General features: G+C 39.9%; 1 protein-coding gene across 1 annotated transcript in view; it reads right to left on the reverse strand.

Annotated features, from left to right (window-relative positions):
- LOC136876005 (cytochrome P450 9e2) overlaps positions 1 to 24,412 on the reverse strand; it is a 109,941-nt gene that overhangs the window by 80,582 nt on the left and 4,947 nt on the right. The window contains exon 2 of the mRNA XM_068228131.1: positions 1,813 to 2,001. Coding sequence (XP_068084232.1) covers positions 1,813 to 1,946 — 134 coding nt within the window. The 5' untranslated portion in view covers positions 1,947 to 2,001. The remainder of the gene's footprint in view (positions 1 to 1,812; positions 2,002 to 24,412) is intronic.

A 24,412-nucleotide genomic window follows, 5' to 3' on the forward strand; every position in this document is an offset into this window, starting at 1 on the left:
TCAGTTGCCAGAATGCCTCCGAAACCCATTCCATTCAAAATGGCAAGTCGTTATTGCCGGCATTTTGACATGACGTTCATACTAGTTCTTCTTTTTCAAAAATAAGTTTTTCGTGTGGCCAAAAATGGTTCCAGGAGAAGATCCAGAAATAATCAAAGAGGCTAAACATTTTCGACCATTTCACGTAATCATGCTGACGCCTGGGGAGTTTCGTGACTTCGCCATGGAAAGCAAAAGATATTTAAATACTCAACGCCTCAATATTAGCATTGTAAGCTGGATGAGGATTTCAAGAGCCGAACTTCCGTCAGTCAAGACAAGGCAATCGTTCAATGAGTCAGAAACATAGGAGGACAATATTCTCAAAAGAGGATGGTCCGAACATGCGATCAACATCATGCAGACCTTATAAACACTTGGAAGGAGACTTACGATCAGCGAACCGAAAAAAGGACGTAGTCTATTTGCTATGCTGGATTTCTTGGATGAAAAATGTAATTTTTTTTACCGTGAAATTTTCGCTTGAAACATACACGTCAGCTGACAAAATAATTATACAATGGTTTTTCACAACGCATTTTATCGGCCAATTTGTGCATTAATCATAATTAACAAACATTTGTGTGTTAAACTGATAAATGGATTACTTGATTTTACATGATTTATTTTCAGTAGCACCTGCTTCAGGATATTGGAACATATTTTTTCTTCTCCTGCAAAATTCACATTTTATGACATTATACCTTTCCCATGTCAATGCCTCAATATTGATATACTATAGTGTATATTTCGGATCAATTCACACCCAGATAATTATAAATTATATTGAAAAGACTTATTTTACTCGAAGGATATTGCGAGCTACATGTAATATTCATTGTATGTTTGTGAGTAAAGCATCTCTTTCGACACCCAATAAAATTCCAAGATGCTACTTTAATTACAAGTGTCATGATAAGTTATACCTGAACATCAACGTTGTTTATAGGGATGAAGAGAACATGGATAATATTTTTTCGCCTTACACTATTGCAGCAGTTAAATATCAAGTGTCAGAAAACACAACAATGAACACTTAATTAAAGAAAGAAGTTTGGTAACAACAATGGGAGAAGCTTCGCCTGGGACAAAATTTGGGTTCTAAATCTCTCTCCAGAAGCATACAATTGGGACTGTACAAAATAATATTCTTTCCAATACTGATCAATGAAAATGAGATTTGGACGGCGAGGAAAGGAATGAAAACAGTGGTAATAACTGTTGTGATAAGGATTGTTGGATTTATATTTGGCACAGGAACTAAAGTATGGAGAAGAAAAAAAAAAAAAAAAAAAAAACAGATGACTACGCGTTGAAGAGATTGCCGTTAATCTCTACAGACTGGAATGACTATAATAGTTAGGGCATGTTATCACCAAGGAGCCATGGAGGGTTACAGACTAGCCAGACAAATATATCTTGCGAACCCCCTCGGTAAAGGACCAAGTTCTACACCTAATTCTATGTGATGTGATCAATTACCGAAGATATGATGGGACTGGGCTCAGAAACTGGGAGAAGATAACCAATTCCAGGATCAGACTCGTCAAGATAGTCGCACAATTTACATGGTTCAATATGCCTATTTGCGTGACAGTAATAATAATAATGATGATAATAATAATAATAATAATAATAATAACACAAGCAGGAATTTTCACTCGATCCATTATGGACATCTGAATCATCAGTAAACTATTTTGTCCGGTCATTATTACTGTATATTTGTAATTATATTTAGGAATACATAAGGAATATTTACTTTAAACTTACGGATCTCCATTTAGCATCAAAGTGCACCGAGAGACTAAGGGGTCCAAGTTCTTATCCACAACATAAGATGTGTCTTGAAATGAATCGAAATTGGTAAGGAGCACCTTCTTGACCATTTCTGGATCTCGAACCATAAGCACTGGAGTTCTGATCTGATAGTAGCCGAGAACAGGCTGTCCTGTTCCTGCCCTGGAAAGATAATAAGTTTTCAGAGGAGTTGTCAGGTGATAATAAGAGTAAACGTATGCAACCGTAACCATTTGCAATAATAAGTAAAACATATACGTGATCTTATAATAAAATCAGATAGACAACTTCCTTTAAATTTCATCAGTGGAACAGATCATTATAGTAATATAGAAGGTTGATAGACGCAAATTATGCCTGATGATCCAGAAGTGTTTGATCATTTCACTGGGTCATAAAACAATGCTTTGAACCAGCCCTAGGAATTTTGACACAATTAATAAGTGTGTCCCTAGAAGCGACTATATTTCCCAATATATTCTGAAGTTGTCGAAGTCAGCATTCAAAAAGGTGGACAGATCTCATTTAGGCAATTATAGAACTATTGTTCTAATTTTAAAAATGTAAAATTCTAGAATATTTGATATACAAAGGATATCAGAATTTAGTATTATTCAACTATCAAAACCAGACCCTTCCTAACATCCCTTACAGCAGCTTAACAACTATGAGACTAGGAAATAATCCGAGGAATGCAAGATAAGAGTTCAGCAAGAAAATGAAGGATCACTGGGCCAGCAGAATATCTCAATATGCCGCCAAACCCACCACCAAGAACACCAGAAGCGTCCAACTACAACAACAACAACAACAACAACAACAACAACAACAACAACAACAGCAGCAGCAACAACAACAGCAACAACGCAACAACAACAAACAACGTGGCTAAAGGCCAAGAACCGTGATCCACAGGTGGCCCAAACAAATTCAAAAACAAAAGGTTAAGACAGAATAATGGAGTATTTGTAAGAATACAAAAAGCTGTTTTCAAAAGAGGCTTATCAATAGTAAATGAAAATGCAGAGTTTCATGAAGAGCTACTTGATTCTGTCGACGTAAAAAAAAGGTTCATTAGGTGTATTTATGACCGGCCCCATGGTGTAGGGGTAGCGTGCCTGCCTATTATCCCGAGGCCCCGGGTTCGATTCTCGGTTAGGTAACGGATTTTTACCTCGATTTGAGGGCTGGTTCGAGGTCCACTCAGCCTACGTGATTAGAATTGAGGATCTATCTGACGGTGAGAGAGCGGCCCCGGTCTCGAAAGCCAAGAATAACGGCCGAGAGGATTCGTCGTGCTGACGACACGACACCTCGTAATCTGTAGGCCTTCGGGCTGAGGAGCGGTCGCTTGGAAGGCCAAGGCCCTTCAAAGGCTGTAGTGCCATAGGTGGGGAGATGTATTTATGAATTTGTCGAAAGCCCTTGACACCGTAGATCACAGAACATTGCTGGATAAGATGAGACTTTTAGCACCAGGTTAATTAAAATCTTATTTGAATAACAGATGGCAGTTAAAATAAATCGTGTTCCAAAGTGAGAAACAATATTCTAACTTTCGATCAACGCCATGTATGGTCGATAAATGCATACCAAAATGTTCTGTTCCTGGTCCTTTACTTTTTATTCCTCATGTTAATGATGTGCCACAACCAGAATACAGATTCTTCCTCAGACTCAGCAATACTGAGAATATAATGGGGCACTTGAATAATATTATTTCAAGGATGAAAACTACTGTAGTTAGCTTGTGGAGTAGTGGTTAGCGTGGTTAGCTGCCAACCTCGGAGGCCCGGGTTCGATTCCCGTCTCTGCTACGAAGTTTGAAAAGTGGCGCGAAGCCTGGAACGGGTTCCACTCAGCCTCGGAAGGACAACTGAGTAGAGGTGGGTTCGATTCCAATCTCAGCCATCCTCGAAGTGGTTTTCGGTGGTTTCCCACTTCTCCTCCAAGCAAATGCCGGGATGGTATCTAACTTAAGGCCACGGCCGCTTCTTTCCCTCTTCCTTTTCTATCCCTTCCAATCTTCCCATCCCGCGTAAGGCCTCTGTTCAGCATAGCAGGTGAGGCCACCTGGGGGAGGTACTGGTCCTCCTCCCCAATTTTATACCTCGACCTGATGTCTGACGCTCCAGGACACTGCCCTTCAGGCGATAGAGGTGGAATCCCTCGCTGAGTCCGAGGGAAAATCCAACCCTGGAGGGTAAGCAGATTAAGAAAGAAAGAAAGAAAGAAAGACAGAAAGAAAGAAAGAAAGAAAGAAAGAAATAACTCAGTTTAGAAGAAGATATTTGAAAGTATTCAACAAGTAAGCTTAACAAGCAGTGGCCAGTTATTGGCCGAGATCCACTCTGAATCCGCCGACTGACGCTATTAGAGCATTCGAGGCCTAGGGGTCTTCCATTTTCACTCCCTTCGTGACCCTTGTCTTTATTTGGCCGATACCTTCCTTACACGAAATGCCACCTCTTCCAGTTTTCCCTTTAGATTAGTGTTAATAGAGTGTCGGGCTGAGTAGCTGAGACTGTTGAGGCGCTGGCCTTCTGACTCCAACTTGGCATTTTCTATTCTGGCTCAGTCCGGTGGTACTTGAAAGTGCTCAAATACGTCCGCCTCGTGTCTGTAGACTTAGTGGCACGTAAAAGCACTCATACAGGACAAACTTCCGCCACCTCGGCTTCTCCGAATATCGTCAAAAGTAGTTAATGGGATGCATAAACAATAACATTATTACATTATAATAATTTGGGGATATTCGGTCGGGTAATATTAATAATCTGCTTAACACCCTTATCAGCCGAGTATGGGACGTTTGTGAGACGGATAAGTTAAACGGTGAACGTAAGTTCCTAACCAGAACGTACCTGAGCAATGGCTACTCAAGGAAACAGATTGACGAATTGCTACATCCTAAGCCGAAAGACAGATTGTCACGTGATTCTGGTCCTTTGAGTCCGCCCTTCTTGTCACACGAACAATCTGGCACGGATAAGATTGGCCCTCGAACATACAACCAGTCAGAAAGGGTGCTGCCAGCAGAACACGGCGCCAAGATCAAATCATCTGATTTTGGGTACCTGTGGTGATGGGCTGTCGGGAGATTTAAAGTACTCATTGTCGGCAGACGAGGCTTTTTCTATATAATTGTAATATATTATGAACATATAAAAAATACCGAGCTCGATAGCTGCAGTCGCTTAAGTGCGGCCAGTATCCAGTATTCGGGAGATAGTAGGTTCGAATCCCACTGTCGGCAGCCCTGAAAATGGTTTTCCGTGGTTTCCCATTTTCACACCAGGCAAATACCGGGGATGTACCTTAATTAAGGCCACGGCCGCTTCCTTCCCACTCCTAGCCCTTTCCTGTCCCATCGTCGCCATAAGACCTATCTGTGTCGGTGCGACGCAAAGCAACTAGCAAAGAACATATAAAAGCGCATTTTTTCGTAAATTTGATAAGTGAGGTAGGTACGCCGATTTGAAAAAAAAAAATAGTCATAGCTTGCGCTGCTTACAATACAGTTAGAGATTTGAAAAGGGGATCAAGACAACTTTTCACAGGTAAGGATTAAAATCTGTAGCTGAAAAGACACTGACATGATTAGGCCTACATACCGTATCTAGGCTGTCAGGGAAAACGAGTATAAGACACAAAATGGCATGGAATGTTTACTTGTACCATTATGACCAAATGAAACATTATACATAGAGTTTAGTTCTGACTTATACTACTTAGACCAAAGACAGAAATCTCTTCCAGGACTCACATCGTGGACTTAGGTTTTCTGAACATTTTTCTAAATATATTCATGGACCTCGCATAATAGTCATAAGTCGCGTACCATGACTGTGCGGCTGAGGCGCATGTCCGGAGATAGAAGGTTCGAATCCCGGCCCTGACACTGGCAATCCTGAGAGGGCTTTCCCCGGATTTTCCCACAATCCTTCCGGGAAAGTACATTTCTTTAACCTTCACATGCTTCCTTCTCCGGTCCTGCTGAAGAAAATGCTAGGGACAAACAGCAACAGTATTCTCAAGGGTTGCGATGCTTAGCTTACTTCTATTCCAATAAGGCTTACGACTGTAAGGAAAATGTTCAATGTATGCTTGCCTCATCCACTTTAAGCTTTAGAGCTGTTAGTGCTTCTTTGTAAAGCCAAGAGAGCCATCTACAATTTGGTATTCATAGTCGGCGACTTATTTTTCTAATAAGAACGACTTAACAAAGTTGTACTTATTCGTGAAGTCGACTCAAACGTTTCTCGTATTCATAGTCGTTGGTCAAGTTATACTTTATTAAGCTAGACTTGATAAAGCGTTACTTATATGCAGATGATCTGTACAATTTAGTCGAACTTTACAATATGAGAAATAGCAAAGCTATCATCACAACAGATGAATATGCAAGTCATCCTTCAAACACGGCCAGCTAGATCTACGCTGCGCTCCTTGATAAGTGAAGTACCGGTACGCCGATTTGAAAGAAAATATAGCAAAATTATAGCAGCTTGCGCTGCTTACAATTACAGTCATAGATTTGAAAAGATGAGTAAGATGTCTTTTCACAATGACCCGTGGCAATGACCATTGGAAGGTTCCCATTCCTTATTTATTAATTGATAGTTTGTCAGGTGAAGTTAAAGGACATTTACTAACAGCTGCTCTGACCATATTGCATGACAATGTTTTTTCATGTTAATAGTTCAACGTTTGATGAGGCAGCCAGAAAATTGTCAAAGGTAAAGTTAGTGGGCCTGGATACTCACCAACCCAATGAGAAAATATCATTTGAACACCCAGTGACAAAAGAGCCAGTATTCATTTTTCTAGATATGTGCCACATGCTCAAATTGGTGAAGAATTTCTTGCCTGGTTTGGGCAAACGTTTTAATAATGAAGGTGATGCAATAAAATTGACATACATAGAAAAACTAGTGGAAATACAGCTAGAAGATGGACATATATACTGCTGGATTTGTGGTGAGGAAGACGGAATGCCTTATCAAATGTGCAGTATGTTTGAATGCTCTGAGAAGTGCCAGAGAGAACTGCACAGACTAGACCTTATTCAAGGAGAAGGTGCACTCTGGAGGTTAGGGATTGATTGTGTCTTCCAAATATATGATAGTGTTCTGTAAGTTGACAAAAGTGCACTCAGAAATTTGAATGTAGTAAGTTGCAAAGAAGTTCATCAGAAGGTCGTGTGTAGGGTGTCGCGGACCTTGTTTATGGCATAAAGGACCATTTACTTGGTCAAGAATTTTCACAGAGCCATGCCATGCACTTGGTGAAGTTAATTGGGAAGTGTTACGCCAGTTACAGAATGCAACATGAATTTGCTAAGGAAGAGGAGAAAAGAGAGAGAAGGAAAGTAAGAAGTGTATTGAACAAGTAAATATTGTTCAGTTTCACTAATGACTGAAACATAGGGAGCACCCTCCCTATCTATTTGTATGCTCGAAGGGATTGGCAATGTTATCATACTATTACACAGTACACTCATATGCCAAGCTTAGGAAGACCAGAAGGAGGAGTCTCTATTATATTCAATGATGCACCAGGGAAAATTCAAGATATTGTAAAGGAAGAAAAAATGAAAATCTTGAAGCTTACTGATTTAACAATAATTGGGATGTACATCAAATATGGAACCTCCGTCAAAGACACAGCAGAACAGATAATAATGGCCCTTTCACTAGTCAAAACTGAAAATAATGTCATCATGGCTGGAGACTTTAATTGTAGAGTAGATAAGCGAAACTTCAAAACAACAAAGATGTTGGATTATCATTTTAGAGGAAGCCTACACTCTCATCAACATGGCAGAAGAAATAACCTATATTGCTTAAAATGGTACAAGTACTATAGGCTTAGTATTCTACAGAGGAAATAATATTCATGCCATAAAAGCTTGGTGTACGGAAGTCAGCAAACACCCCACTGACAAAACATGTACCAATACGTACCAGCTTTGTCCTTATGGCAAGTAATGTCAATAAACGACCAGCTTCAGACTAACACCAACTCTGTAGAAGGTTAAATATATCAGACTTAACCAACAATAAACAGGCTTTCGATGTCACAAAGAGATACTTGACAGAAAATAACATTTACCTTGTTATGAGCACCATTCGAGATACTCCGAATGCTGCAACGATGCAAGTCAGAAGGAGCAAGAGTAAACCCTGCTTAGATACAGAATGCTACCAATCCCGGAGAGAAACATTACACGCTTTGCATTTAGATATTATCAACTACAGTAATATTCTCTTAGAAAAAGAATTCGTGCGGAAGAGAAAGGAATACAAGAAACTTGTAAAGATAAAGAAGTCACAATTATCGAAAATGAAGCGTTATTAGAGGCAGAGGAAGCCCGCAATGACCCCTTCATTGTTCTTAAAAGGAGATCATTTACAACACCTGGTGAGGTCCCGATGGACAAGTGGGAGTATTCCGAACAAAAAGGTACTCCACCCGATACAAGATAGAGAAGATCTCCTTATTCACAGCATTCTAAATAGAATCGGCAATAAAGAAAACAAGACAATAAAGCTGCAGGCCCAGATATTATTTATAATGAGGTGATAAAAGATTCGGCAAATGTACTAATCGAAATTTGGATAGAACTATTCAACAAATGTTTAACCACAGGTGAGATTCCAGAAGAATGGAGAAAATCTGTAATAGTAGTACTCCATGATGGGAAAGGTGACGCTAAGGATCCAAATTCGTATCGTGAAATAGCTTTGGAAAATAATATTTTAAAATCTACTCAAAATACTCACTGAGAGACTCACGAAGATAATAGAGCTACTAATTCCTGACGAACAGTTTGGTTTCAGAGAAGGGAGATCAACACTACAAGCCGTAGGCCATCTTCTAAATGACATTAATCAAGCTCTAAGATATCCCAAAGGAAAGTTTCACACTGATCTCATTGACTACACCAAAGCATTTGATCTAATCAACAGAACGAAACTTTTAGAAAAACTGGTGCCATGACAAAAGGAGGAAATGAAATCACATCAGCTGTTAAAAACGTTTCGACTTTCAATAACTCGGAAATAAGGGATGGAGTAACTAGATCACGAGGGATTAACTAGAAAAATGGGGTTTTACAAGGAGACCCAAGGAGTACTTTATTGTTCAGTATCGGCAACTGCAGATATTACAAAGATTTTAGAGGGAACAAAATCAGTATCCTTATCTATGTACGCAGATGAGATGGTTCTGGGCTCATCAAACTGGTATGAACAACAAGAAACATGAAATGCTGTATATCCCTGGGTTGATGAAAATGACAACACCCATCAATTTCACCAAAATATTGCACATGATTTTCCGAAAAGGAGGAAAAGCCTCAGTAGAAGACAAAAGTGACCCTAGGAAAGAAGATATTGAGAGTGTAAATTCATATAAATATCTTGGCATTACCCTACAGACTTCATGTAATTCATTTCGGCTCCACAAAAAGGAGAGAGCTACAGCTGCTATCAGAGGGATATACACTATTAAGAACATTACCATATTGTCTTTACAAACAGTCTTAACGCTATCCCACGCAAAAATCTTCCCAATACTACCATACGGCAGAGAATTGATTTGAGGAAAGCTATGTTTAACTGATTTAACTACACTGGAAAAAATAAAAACAGCATACCTGAAAAGAGTGTTGGGAGTCTCAAGAAGACCATTTTCTTGTCTAGTTTATGAACTGGCAAGAGAACAATTCTATTTACAAGATCTACTGCTGAATCTACCACTACCTGCTACTAATCTTGCAACTAAAGTGATTGAGAGAAGAAAACAAAAGCGTACAGAAATGCTTCAAGACTTCTACGCTACTGACGCAATGATTGGCAGGAGATAGACGAACAAAATCCAACCATTAAGATCTGTTTTAACAAAAGTCGCAATTCATTATTTTCATCATAAATTGTGTACTAATAAGAAATGTCATGAGCCAAATATTGAGTGTGTGTGTATTATGTGGGGAAACACTGTGTCAAGTATCACATAACAATCAATCATCAGTCACTACTGATCTGCATTTAGGGCAGTCGCCCAGGAGGCAGATTCCTATGTGTTGTTTTCCTAGCCTTTTCTTTAATGATTTCAAAGAAATTGGAAATTTATTGAACATCTCCCTTGGTAAGTTATTCCAATACCTAACTCTCCTTCCTATAAACGAATATTTGCCCCAATTTGTCCTCTTGAATTACAACTTTATCTCCATATTGTAATCTTTCCTTCTTTTAAAAACAGCGCTCAAACTTATTCGTATACTGATGCCGTTCCACGCCATCTCTCCACTGGCAGCTCGGGACATACCACTTAGTCGAGCGGCTAGTATCCTTTCTCCAAAGTCTTCCCTTGCCCAAACTTTGCAACATTTTTGTAACGCTACTCTTTTGTCGGAATCACCCAGAACAAATCGAGCCGCTTTTCTTTGTTTTTTTTCCAGTTCTTGAATCAAGTAATCCTGGTGAGGGTCCCATACACTGGAACCATACCCTAGTTTGGGTCTTACGAGAGACTTATATGCCCTCCTCTTTACATCCTTATTACAACCCCTAAATACCCTCATAACCATGTGCAGATATCTGTACCCTTTATTTACAATCATATTTATGTGATTACCCCAATGGAGATCTTTCCTTATATTAACTGTTTGCAACAAGAGATTCATATCGATAGTCGATTACAGTAAAGACTGTGTTACATAAATTGAACTTGCACATTTGTGCGCAATTCCAAATATATATACTCAGAAGGTACAGTATAAAGACCATTTTTAAGCCTAATATCATCATAGGCAATTGCTTGCGATCTGTCAAAAATTCTATTGGTTTAAACTTTGCTGGAACATATAAGATTCCTTGCTCCTGTGGATCGATTTATGTTGGCCAAACATGTAGGAAGGTAGCAAGAAGGATTAAAGAATATCGCAGATACTTACATTTTTGCCACCCAGAGAAGTCTGCTGTGGCAGAACATGCCATACATGATGACCATCAAATCATTTTTTATGCAAATTCTGTCATTATTATAAAGAGAAACAATTCATATCTAGAATCGTTCGTGAGGCGATAGAAATTGCTAAACACCCGAATAATGTTAACAAAGCTGACGTCTATATACTGAGTAGATCATGGCTACCCTCCATAGTTAACTCGTCAACACCTGTTTCAGTGACTCTGGAGGCCCTGGATTGAATTATATTTCTAACAGGTTCTCTCTGCTTACTATGGAGTGACAGTTGCCATTACATGCTTTGTTGTTGCTCTGAAGACGATTCTGGTCGCAGGATCGAAGCGAGTCAGCAGATTATTAGTCTAATATTACGCGACCTAATATCTCCAAATTATTACAATGTCATTTAATGGTCGTGAAAGTCTACGTATTAAAATAGCATTATTATTATTATTATTATTATTATTATTATTATTATTATTATTATTAATGTTGATAGAGGATGGTTTCCCAGATTTACAGTACTTTTACTTAATACAATAATCACCACCACTACCACCACCACCACCACCACCAACACCACCATCACCCTCGTCATTTCGTTCACGATTATAGGAAGTCCTAACTTTCAACTCATGACTGGTTTGTCTCCTCGTTCATTGCGGAATAGTTCTTCAGTGTATGCCTTCCAAATGATGATTTCTTCTTTAGTTTCTACCACCAGGTTTCCGTCATTGTCGAGGGGGAATGAAGTAGGTTTCTGTTCGTACTTCACCGGTTTTACGATGAACTTTGAAATCATCGTTATTTGTCCTGAAAATCGTCGATTTATTTACATTTTCCATTCACTCACTCCTCCTTGGCATTAACAAAGGATATTAATGATTTCCTGTGCAGTAGATGTTCTATAGGATGTTACAGAAAGGAAAATTCTAAATACAAATCAACACGTTCTTTAAAATGGGGATATTTCTTATGGGCAAGCATAAACTTAGCATATATAGGGGTTGAGGTGCCATGTGGAAAATTAAGTTGAATCCAAGTACCTACTCTACACGAGATGGAATTGCAGTTGATTGCCTTTCAGAGTGCTTAAATTGTCGTATCCGACAGTGAGTTTACTGTTGTGTAAAAGTTATAAAATGCTTGCTCTCTTTACTTTTCCTTTATTTTTAAATACACCATTCTGGCTAAATAGCGCTGGCGCTGATGTAATTATTTCCACGGAATTTCACACAATGAAATAATACATTCATGCAATCATTTAGCTCATCCATAAAGTATATACATTACCGAATATGAGAACTTCTTATAATGACTTGACAATTGCAAATTCACTAACGTTTGCGAAATGGAAGAAAAGCTCGCGATCATTCGTCTTTCGAGAGTTCTACGAGTAATTAGAATAGCTACATTAATGTCCCGTTTTAGAGCCCACGATTCACTCAATATTAAGACCAAAATATAATAAATTATTACATACATACGTATGTTTTGCCTTTCAACATTCGGTCTGCAAGCCTCTGTGAATTTGCTAAACGCTGCCACAATCCTCTATTCGTGACTAGTTCTGTGGCCTCGTTTACTTCTACATCTCTTATCTTTAAATCGTTAGAAACCGAGTCTAACCATCGTCGTCTTGGTCTCTCTCTCTACTTCTCTTACCCTCCACAGCAGAGTCCATTATTCTCCTAGGTAACCTATCCTCCTCCATTCTTCTCACATCACCCCATCACGGAAGCCGGTTTAAGCGTACAGGTTCATCCACCCAGTTCATTCCTAACTTAGCCTTTATCCCCTGATTCCGACTACGCTCCTCCCATTGTTCCCATCTGTTTTTACCAGCAATCATTCTCTCTACTTTGATATCTGTTACTTCTAACTTACGAATGCGATATAGTGAGCCCACCTAGCTTTCACTCCCACAAAGCAAAGTTGGTCTGAAAACAGACCTATGTAAAGATAGTTTCGCCCGGGAGCTGACTTCCTTCTTACAGAATTCTGTTGATCGCAACTGCGAGCTCACTGCACCTTGATTCAATCTCACTTACCCTTCTACCATCCCGGAAATAAATTATTAACGAAAGGATAAAGGACTAAAACTACTTGCTCTTCTTTCAATACAAATTATATGCTTGAAATTATGAAGTCCTTTATTAAATAGATTGCTTCCATGCACTACACAAACTAATACAGGAGAGCAGATAATTCATATTCTTACCTGTATATGTCCAGTATGACATCTGGAAATGCCTTTCTAAATAACACAACATCCAGGACGCTCCCGAAGAGTGGCTGAGGCTTTAAATACGGTACACCTCTTGACTTCCAGTAATTATAAGTCGAGATGGAGTATACATAAAATACACAGACGAGAAGAAGGGCCAATGGCAACACAACCAAATGCATTGGATCTGTAAGAAAAACAAGACTAGAGAGTTTTTTTAGGGACTTCAGCCCATGGAATGAGTTAATAGTAGTATTATTTATTTAAGAATATTGTGACAACAGAAATATTGAAAGCATAGTGAAAATAGGTGAACCCCACGTGCATGTAAAATATTTCCTAGACCAATGTTTAATGTAAATATTACCTATGTGTATAAATAAAGTTGTAGTGGGTGAGCTTCTGTAAATTCGTTCATTTAGCCAAATATCGGATATTTATGAGTTTTAGGTTAACTCAGGACGGTATCAGAGGTTTTAAGCTTTCGAGGCTGTTTGTTTGTTAGTTTGTGTGTTCCATCACCACGGCGAAACGGCTGGATAGACCTTAACCCAACTTCATGTTCAGAGTCTACGTATCCAGGAGCAGGTTTTAATATTGATGTGATTTAAGAATCATTGAGCAGACCGGGGTTTATAGCGAGATCAAACGAGTTATTTGATATTTTCGAAAACACTATTGATTTGCTGTAAAATCCGTAGACTATATGTGAAACGTCTCCGCATTTTAAATATTTTTTGTTATATACCGGTACGTTATTTCGATTAGTCTTCAAATGACGGAAAAACGATTTTCTACAGGTTTTAAGCCGGGCGTCGAGTGACGGACACCCTCGCAGACTGACAACGGATCTACCGGTTACCATGGCAACGTCTCTGGCTGCTTGCCAGTAGGTAAGTAGCGCCATGCCATTTTCGTTTAAGATTGATTAGTGTGTTGCCTTGCAGGGATAGTACCTCCCGATATCCGCCGTGAAGTGGCATCCAAGAAAGAAAAGAGAAAAGTGTTGACATCGGAAGCCCACCCTTTGTTTGGATATGAGCCACCACGCCAGCGGCTTAAGTCTAGGAAAAGCATCTTGAGAGTAACCGAAACACTTACAGGAACAGCGCAGCAAGCAAGAATTCAAGAATGACGCGTCAGGAGTCAACATACGAATATCAGTCAATGGATGACCCCAAAAGGGGAACTCCCTCCTGGCCATGTTTCAGATTGGGTGAATTGGAGAGCACTGAGTAGACTGCGCTCTGATGTTACGCGGTGCAGGGTCAACCAGAAGAAATGGGGTTTCGAAGTGGACAGTAACTTGTGTGTATGTGGAGAAGAGCAGACCACAGCCCATTTGCGGCAATGTAGTTCATGCCCATTCAGCTGCACAACAGAAGACCTGGTTAAAGCGAAGCCAAATGCACTTGATGTCGCAAGGTTTTGAGCTCACATAGTTTAATGTGGCTCTTCGTCATTGAAGTACTTATTTTATGTTTTATGTTTTTTCTTTATATTTAATTTTAAACTTATGTATGCTTCTGACACGATATAAATAAATGCCATTTTCGTTATCATTCCTGTAAAATCGTGGTTGTTCGTTGGGTAGAAGGTGAGAGAGACTTCAAGCTGCCATTCTGTGAGATATTTGAGGAATACCGTTTAAACCGTTGGAGGTTACAATCGTCTTAAGATAATACTAAACGTGTTAATGTTTCAACTACCGTCGAGTGTAACCCATTATTTCACCTCGTAAGGAATTTTATGGTATTTGCTGTGACTTTTACTGCATTTATCTTCTACTTCCGTTTTCTGCTATAATTTCTTGCCCCTGCCTTGCCTTTTCAGGCTTAAGTAATAATACCATAAACCATCTTCTTATCTGTATACCTAAGAATCTCTGCGCTTAAATTTCTCCTTTGTTACCGCTTTCTTAAAACCGTAACCCGTATCATCAGAATTAGTGAGGGACTTTTCATTCTTCCAATACATCCACATGGTATTTACGTACAGTATTTGTATTATCGGATTGTCCTCAGTTATTAACGTATCTTCAATAAATGTCAACTTTCTTAACTGTATTACTTTCTTCTTCAATTTCTCCGTATGTGTGCGAATGCCAATGCCGAAATCTGCTCTTATTTTCCTTGGAGTGATACTACGCACTATTTCTTTGTGCGTTTTTTCTTTCGCAGTCTATGATTTCGCCAATGAAAACGCATAAGGTACTGTTAATTGGAACTTATTTAGAGTAAATAGCTAGGTTGTGACACTTTGGAGAATTGGTGTCCATCTCTATGGCAACTGAAAACGAGCTGCCCTTGAATTATATTCCTTCAAAGCCTATAAACACCAGTCCACGTCTAGGGCGTCTGAGAGTGCTTCTGAACGTGAGGCCGGTTTGAATGAGGTTAGATTTAGGAAGACATTTGTAGAGTGATATGATAGCAGCCCAGGTTCAGCTCGCAGGGAGAACATGATTGAAAATCCATGGTATCTGAGGCTGCTTTAAGACCCAAGGTTTTCGAAGACGCCGAGGAGCAATAGCTGTTCATTTACATTATGCGCAGGTAGATCTACTGACATGAGTTTTGCAGATTTCCAGCTTTCCACGAACGAACCCACCGAGCTCGATAGCTGCTGTCGCTTAAGTGCGGCCTGCATCCAGTATTCGGAGTACACGGAAAATGCCTCCACGAAGATTGTAAAGACAATCGGGCGTACCCTGGGCAACGTTGAGGAATCCTAAGCAGCTGATTCTTCCATCACCGAAAAACTAACTTATTAGTTATTATGAACTACAAACGCCATTTTTCAATGCCAGATTTAGTAACAATCTCAATTAATATAGAGTGGATTTCACCAGAGAAGGAAGCCTTATTATCTGACATTTGCAAAAATATAATTGTGATATCCTACTGGTTCAGGAGACACATAAAAGATCAAATGATCGCCGACTAAAGGTGAACGGAATGAAACTTGCCCTGGAAAGACTTAATGAACAATATGGGAGTGCAGTTTTCATTAAACAGGACACCAATATTTTATCTGCAGACTTGACCTGTGTAGATGACAATGAAATCCTGACCGTTGAAATTAAATCCTGCACTATCACATCTATCTATATGCCACCAAATTAAGAATATAAATTTAGAGAAACTTACCGACTTCAATTGTCATAGTGCGTCTTGGGGATACGAAGAGACTGACACAAATGGCCAAAATTTAGAAGAATGGGCCGAATGCATGGGTCTTAAACTAATACACGACCCGAAGTTACCCCATTACTTTAACAGTGGTTGATGGAGGCGAGGTTACAACCCAAACAACATTTTTGTCACAGAACACATTGCTCAACAAACCAAGAAACGAACTGCAGATCCATTTCAAAGAACACGGCATCGAGCTCTTAAATGTACCGTACAGGCAGTTGTTAAATCAGAGAAAGTTATGTTTAAAAGACAGTTGAACTTCAAAAAAGCTCAGTGGAATACTTTCTCTCAAAATCTGGATGATGAAGTAGCAAAAATCAAGCCTGATCCAGTAAATTACCTAAATTTTGTGGAATTAGTAAAAAGCATCTCCCGTAAACACATCCCTAGGGGTTGTAGAACAATGTACATACCTGGACTTGATAAGGACTCAAAATCAATCCTTAATAAATATGAACAGCTATTTGAAATTGATCCCTTCGCAGAGGATACAATACAAACAGGAGAGCACCTCCTTGAAGCTATATCAACATCAAGAAAAGAAAAATGGTGTAACTTTCTCGAAAGTTTGGATATGAAACGCTCAAGTCGACAAGCCTGGAAATTACTTAAAAATTTTAACGATGTTATTATTATTATTATACAATCTTCCTGCAACAGCTGCAGGTTGCCCAAAGACAAAGAGTACCTTCACAACAATAATGGATGTGGATACAATAGATAATGTGTTCGTATGATGTTAAATGTAGGCAGTCGAGTGAGGCATGTCAAACATTTATTTGAGGTCCGCAAGCATGGTTCTTGAAGATCATGATGGACTTCTTGAGTGTGGTAATGGCGATGTTATAGATAAAATCTCTATTTAGCCCAAAGGTATTGCAGAAGTTGACAGTCTCGCCCTGTGTGTTGAGTAAAGTTACTCCTGATCATATAGCCCATCAACTATTGATGAATAGCAAAACTACGAGAAGATCCAGAGAAATAAAAATCCAACGGCATGAAGAGGAGAATGACCTCCTTGAAACACCATTCACGGAAGAAGAACTGAGAACTGCCATCAAATGTATGAAAAATAACAAAGCTGCCGGCTTGGATGACATAAGATCAGAGCAAATAAAACATTTTGGCCCCATAACTATCAATTGGGTTTCCAAACTGATGAACGCGTGTGTGACTAGAATGTTGATTCCAAAGATCTGGCGCAAAACAAAAGTTGTGGCCTTGCTTAAACCAGGAAAAGAGCCAAATAACCCCCAAAGCTTCAGACCCGTATATTTTCTTTGTCATCTTTTCAAAATTCTGGAGAGGATGATATTGACTCCTATTTCTGATTATATCGACAGAAGGATTATAAAGGAAAAAATCAGGTTTCAGACCGGGGAAGTCATGTTCTGGTCAGATACTTAATCTAACCCAGCATATCGAGGATGGATATGAGAGGATACAAATAACAGGAGTTGCTTTTATTGATCTCACGGCTGCTTATGATACAGTGAATCATAAGAGAATGACAAGGGAGCTGTATTCAACGACCAGAGACTATCGACCGACACAGTTTAATCAATGCCTGCTCCAGAACAGACAGTTTTTGACACTCTGAAGGACAAGAAAAGCCCACGGAGATGTCAAAAGAATGGTCTTCCCCAAGGAAGTGTGTTGGCTCCAATATTATATAACATCTTTACCAACGATCAGCCACTTAACACCGGAACTAGGGCTTTCATCTATGCAGATGATACAGCTCTTTCTGCTCATAGAGTGACATTTGAAGAAGTAGAATTAAAACTGACATCTGCTCTTGAAGAACTAGCTGTCTACTATGAAACCCAATCCGGAGAAAACTCAGGTATGAGCATTCCATCTGTGCAGCAAGGAAGCAAGAAAGGAGTTGAATGTAACCTGGAAAGGACACAAATTAAACCATTGTGATCAACCCAAATATCTAGGGGTAAAGTTGGACCGTGCCCTAACTTATAAACAGCACCATATAGATACCAAACAGAAGGTATGCAGCAAGAATATTCTCATTCGCAAACTCACACACACAACATGGGGAGCACAGCCTAATGTCCTCCGTACATCTGCCCTTGCCCTGTGTTTCTCTGCTGCTCCAGTCTGTAGGAATTCCGCTCATTCAAATCAAGTGGATGTTGCCCTCCATGAGACAGGTCGCATTGTTACAGGCTGCTTATGACCAACTCCTGTTAATAAGATCTTTCCACTTATGGGAGTAGCACCTCCAGATGTTAGGAGACAAGTTGCAGCAGAGATTGAGAAGAAGAAGCAAGAAACAGATCCAAGACATCCAATGTTTAGACTTCACGTCCACCCATCAAGATTGAAATCGAGGAAGAGCTTCCTACAAACAACAACGTCAATCCCAACATCAGACGAATCTCGGCGAAAGGAACTCTGGAGAACGAAGTCACCTGTAGGATTATGGGACGTGAAAAAGAAGCCAGCTGCAGAACATCATCTTCAGTATGGACACTTAACACATTAAGATCTGGAGTGACACGTTGTAAAACCAACCTGAAAATGGTCATCAAGATTTGTGTGAGTGTGGTGAAAAGCAAGATCATGGACACCTTCTCATCTGCAGAAATCTGCCTAAATCATGTAGTATGAAGGATTTGGTGGAAGCCAATGAATGTGCTATCTCGACAGTTGAATACTGGAAAAAAAGTGAATTTAGAGTAGTCGTAAATATATTGTAGTGATTTCGGACACTAATAAATAAATAAAATCCAGTTTTCGGGAGATAGAGGGTTCGAACCCCACTGTCGACAACCCTGAAGATGGTTTTCCGTCGCTTCCCATTTTCACACCAAGCAAATGCTGTGGATGTTCCTTAGTTAAGGTCACGGCCGCTTCTTTTCCACTCCTAGCCCTTTACTGTCCCAGCGTCGCTGTAAGACCTATCTGTGCTGGTGCGACGTAAAGCAACTTGTAAAAAATAAACCGAACGACACCTCTTCACATACCATGGAACTGTGGCAGCATCAAACTCATTACCGGTTTTTGAAATTTGGGACTCAGCATAAGAACGCAAGTGTAAGCATTCCTTTCACCCAGTAGGGTATATTTTTCCAAATTGATAACCAATAGTTTTCATAGTTTTAAAAGTTCCCTGAAAGTCCTAATTGTTAGCCCCCCAAAATCAAGACTGCGGACACAATGTGTCAGATGAGCTAGAAAATCGATATTTGGAAAAGTTACAGTGTTTAGCCTGTATCGGTCGGAAACTTTCCAAGATCCCCGAAAATTATCGAAATCATCGAAGCAATTTTAATAACGGTGCCGACCTTAGTTTCGTGGTATTTGGAGACTAAACAGTAATATCACAAAGTGGATAACACAATCGCAGCCCAACTTGGAGTGATCAACAACTCTGGTCCTACGACTTTTTGTCGTATCTCGATCTCTGATACGTTAGATAGAGCTGCATTTCTCGATTATTAGTAAATCTTGCAATTTTTACGAGAATATTTCATAGAATCAACAAATTTAGTACACACATTGATACGACGTGTGGCCATATGCGAGCCAAAATTTATGATTCTAGCTGCGATATACGTATGCAAAAAATCAAGTAATGTGTGAAAACTGTACGCAAATTTCACCCTATTCAAAGTTTCTAACTCAATGTAACGCATGAATAGAGAAGATACGAGAAACTCTCACAGGAAGCAACCATATAGTTTACTAAAAATGGTGCCTGATGGTGCAAACTGTTTGTCGATATGACGTACGGCGTAGCAGGTGGTTAATCTCGAAATAAAGGTTTGCAATTATATACGTGCACTTATTTTTGTATATCTATCTATATATACACTGAAGTCGATTTGTAGTGATCCAGAAAAGGGCGGGAGATGGCTGCAATTATAATTAAAACTGCCCAAATCGGTAGAGGGGTCTGCAATTGTAATGAAAACTCCCCTCATCGACTGTGACTGGCAGTACGAAAGGGGGCTTGCCAACGGAAACTCCCCATTTCCACTGTAACTGGCATTAGTAAAGGGAGCCTGCTATTGTAATAAAAATACACTCCTCGATTTGCCTGGTGGAAGGTAAGGGAACCTGCAATTTTGGTCAAAAACTTCCCTACTCTGTTGTATCGGGCGGGAGGCAAGGGTGCCCGCCATTATAAACAAAATTCCTCAACTATTTTATGACTGGTAGTAGGCAAAGTGGCCTGGTAATTTAACGGAAACTCCCAACTCGACTGTGACTGGCAGAAGAAAAGTGTACCTCTCACTATAATGAAGAAACCCCAATTAGATTGTAACTGGTAGTACGCAAGGGGGCGAGCTATTATAATGAAAGCACCCCAACTCGATATTGACTGGTAGTATGTAAGGAGTTCTGCCATTATAATCAAAACTGCCAATCTCGGTTTGACTGGTAGTAGACAAGTGTGTCTGCTATTATAATCAAAACTCCCCAGCTTGTTTGTGACTGACATTAGGAAAAGTGACTTGTAAATATAATAACACCATAACTCAAGTTTGACTGGCAATTGGGAAGGGGCCTGCCATTAAATTGAAAACTCCTAAACTGGAGTATGGAAGTAGGAAAGGAGACCTGCCAATGTAATGAATTCCCCATCGATTATGACAGACAGTAGGAAAGGAGCCTGCCATTATAATGAAAACTTCCAACTCGATTGTAATTGGTTGTAGACAAGTGAGCCTGCCGTTAAAGTAGAAACTCCCGAACTCCATTGTGAATGGCAATATGAAATGTGACCTGCCATTATAACAAAACTCTCCAACGCGCGCCATAAATGTCAAAACATATGGGCCAGCCATCGTAGTGTTTCTCGTATATCGCTAAGGAACGTGTATTTTAATAAAATCTTATTGCGTATACAAAGTAGAATACCGTAGCGAAGCGCTGTTACATTATCTAGTTTACAATATTCACTTCGCATACAAAATGAATAAAAAATAAGTAAGCCTAATGCATAAACTATATGTGTGTACATGATATCTCAGTGCCCTTCATTCTCTCAGTTGACAACTTGATACAATTCAAATCACCTATTTATTTACTAATTCGTTTACTCACATTCTTTCTTTCACTCTACACGTCTGGCATTCATTCATCCCTCACATACTCTATACGGCACACCTCTTTACTTCCTGTAATTGCGAGTCCAGATGGAGTATCGAAAAAATGCGCCGATGAGAAGAAGGTCCAAATGATAAATGCAGTTCCTTTAAATTACATTTTTAAAACTACCATACTACCCTATGATAATTATACCAGGCGACTGGCGCGCGCAGTACTTACTACTTGGAAATGTCCCGCATGCACAAATGATGAACGGGATGTCTACTAACTGATGTTCACAGGCGCACTACTGCCTGCAGGCAGGTTACCTCAGAAGATGAAGAGATAACAACCGGACGGTCGCTCGCAGCATGTTCCTCAGCGCTACGACCGCATAGTACTGGGCTGATGTATGTACTAGTGTTACAGCAGCGTTACATTTGCTGTCTGCACATCGGCAATGGCTAGTGTGTTCAGTAACGACGAATACACATACATCAGTTTAATCTGTGGAGAATCTGGTGAGAATGCAACCGAAGCTCCAAACAGACTTCTGCCTTCTACACACGCATTTCGCCGATCAGTATTACTTTTTGCTTCAAACAAACAACTCTTTTATAGAATGGAATGTCTACACGCGTATTAATAAGTTATTACATTTTCTTTTCTGCACCTTTGGCGTAATTATAAATGCACCTTGTTATGGAACATGTGCAGTAAAATGATTATTTGTTTCAGAACATCCAGAATACAGCACGTTGTAGCACTCCTTTGAAAGCAAGTGACTAGGCATCCCATGCATCATTAGTGCATGGGGGATAATTGTAAGTAGAAAGTACGGCGCTCGCGAGCCGCCAGGTATGTTCACAACTGGGCATCTCGTTATCATTCTTACATGCCTAAACTTTACTCAAAAACCAACAGGACAAGTTGTGGGTTCTCGAGAAGTTTTCTATCACTCAATCTTTTATCCTGGTAACATTTTTCCAGTTTGTTTCCTCTGATCTAGTCGAATCGGTATCTCCTTATTTGTAATCTGATCTACTCACATCACCTTCTACATTTTTCAGTACCACTACATAGGCTTCTATTCTCTTCATTCTGCACCGGTTGCTGTCTTTATTTCACTTTAATTTAACGTCACGCGCACATAAAAGCCTTCAGAAGCATCTTTGTAATATCTACGTTTGAGGTGAGTAAATTAATTTTCTTAGAAAATGCATTTCTTGCTTTGGGTATTCTATATTGTATGTCCATACTTCTGTTATCGTTAATTGCTATACTATTCAAATATCACGATATGTTCTCAAATTATTAGAGCGCCCTTGTAGTCCGGGTTTGACATACCGGTTTCCCACCAGTTATTACTAGTTAAATTTCAGGTTCTGTCTTTTGGAACAGGATGCACTATACCTCTGAAATACACATGAAAAGCATTTGAAAACATTCCATTCTAGGCCATACTAAAAATTAAATGCCCACTCAGCCGGTCTACGATAAATCAAATCATATTAATGAGATTTATTTATTTACGGTATGGGAATTTTTCTGTTCAACATCTTCTAAGAAAATCTCATTAAAATATTATTATGGGAAATTCTTATCTCCCTCTTTCTTTCTTAATCCGTTTACCCTCCAGGGTTGGTTTTTCCCTCGGACTCAGCGAGGGATCCCACCTCTACCACCTCAAGGACAGTGTCCTGGAGTGTGAGACTTTGGGTCGTGGGATATAAATGGGAAGGAGGACCAGTGCCTCGCCCAGGCGGCCTCACCTGCTATGCTGAACAGGAGCCTTGTAGGGGGATGGGAGGACTGGAAGTGATAGACAAGGAAGACGGAAGGAAGCGGCCGTTGCCTCACTTAGGTACCATCTCGACATTTGCCTGGAAGAGAAGTGGGAAACCACGGAAAACCACTTTCGAGGATGGCTGAAGTGAGAATCGAACCCCCTCCACTCAGTTGACCACTGGAAGCTGAGTGGACTCCATTCTTCGTAAGACTTTTCAAATTTCATGGCAGAGCCGGGAATCGAACCCGGGCCTCCAGGGGTGGCAGCTAATCACACTAGGCACTACACTACAGAGGCGGGGACTATAGAAAATTACTGGACAAGTTATTAGACACACCAGAACCCATATTAGAGAAATTACTATACTAGCCGCCATACCGTAGTAACAATTTTGTGGACATTACTCTGTCAGTAGCCATATTGCGACCTTTGTTCTGCCGGCAGCCATATTGAAGACATTCGACTGCTAATAAAAAGTCTTGCTAAATGCATTTTTACAAGAATACATCCAAAAACGGGAGATCTTTTGTTCTAAAATTCACAAACTGGGAGACCTTCACACACCACCGGGATGAGCTGGTATCAAATCCCCCCCCTCCCCCCCACAACTTGGAATTAGAAAGCAACTGCTCCATCCTTTGAGCCAACGACCCCGACAATTCATTCTGAGTCTCAGAGTTACTCACTTTGCTTCTGGTAATTTTCCTTACCCCTGAATGAAAAAAAGATTTATACACGAGAAGAGGCAGACATGCTACTCCTACATTGTGGAGCCAGCTTTAGTTTGCAAAAGGAGATATTTTCAACTGTAAGTTATATGGGGTTTAAAGAACTGGAATGGTTTGTACTCAGTTTTATCTAGTGTGGGAGCTGCCTGGCCGAGGTAGTAAAGGCGTGGGTCCGATTCACAGTGAGGTAGTCGAAAAATTTAAGAATCGAGATTTCCATTTCCGGAGGTGCATATGACCCTGTGGTTCACTCTGCCTACACCGAAAATGGGTACCAGATTAATTCCTGGGGGCAAAGGCGGCCGGGCGTAGAGCTAACCTCTCTACACAAACCAGGTGCCGAGGTTATGGATAGTGGAAGCCTTTACCTTCCACCCCTCTAAGGGCTTTCATGATCTGCACGGAGATGACTTTGCTTTTGTATAACTGGATTTGCTGTATATAATGTAACTGAGAAGAACAGGGGGTAAAAATCCCACTGTCTTTTCGAAGTGATAGCCCGTTATTTTCCCATTTGATCTCCCGACGAAAGTCACATAGGCGCTAGCATATACCTAGGTATAGGACACATCTGCTTCCTTCTCAATCCTATACTTAACATATT

Source organism: Anabrus simplex, chromosome 6 (assembly GCF_040414725.1).
Source record: "Anabrus simplex isolate iqAnaSimp1 chromosome 6, ASM4041472v1, whole genome shotgun sequence".
NCBI classification, from domain to species: Eukaryota; Metazoa; Arthropoda; class Insecta; order Orthoptera; family Tettigoniidae; genus Anabrus; species Anabrus simplex.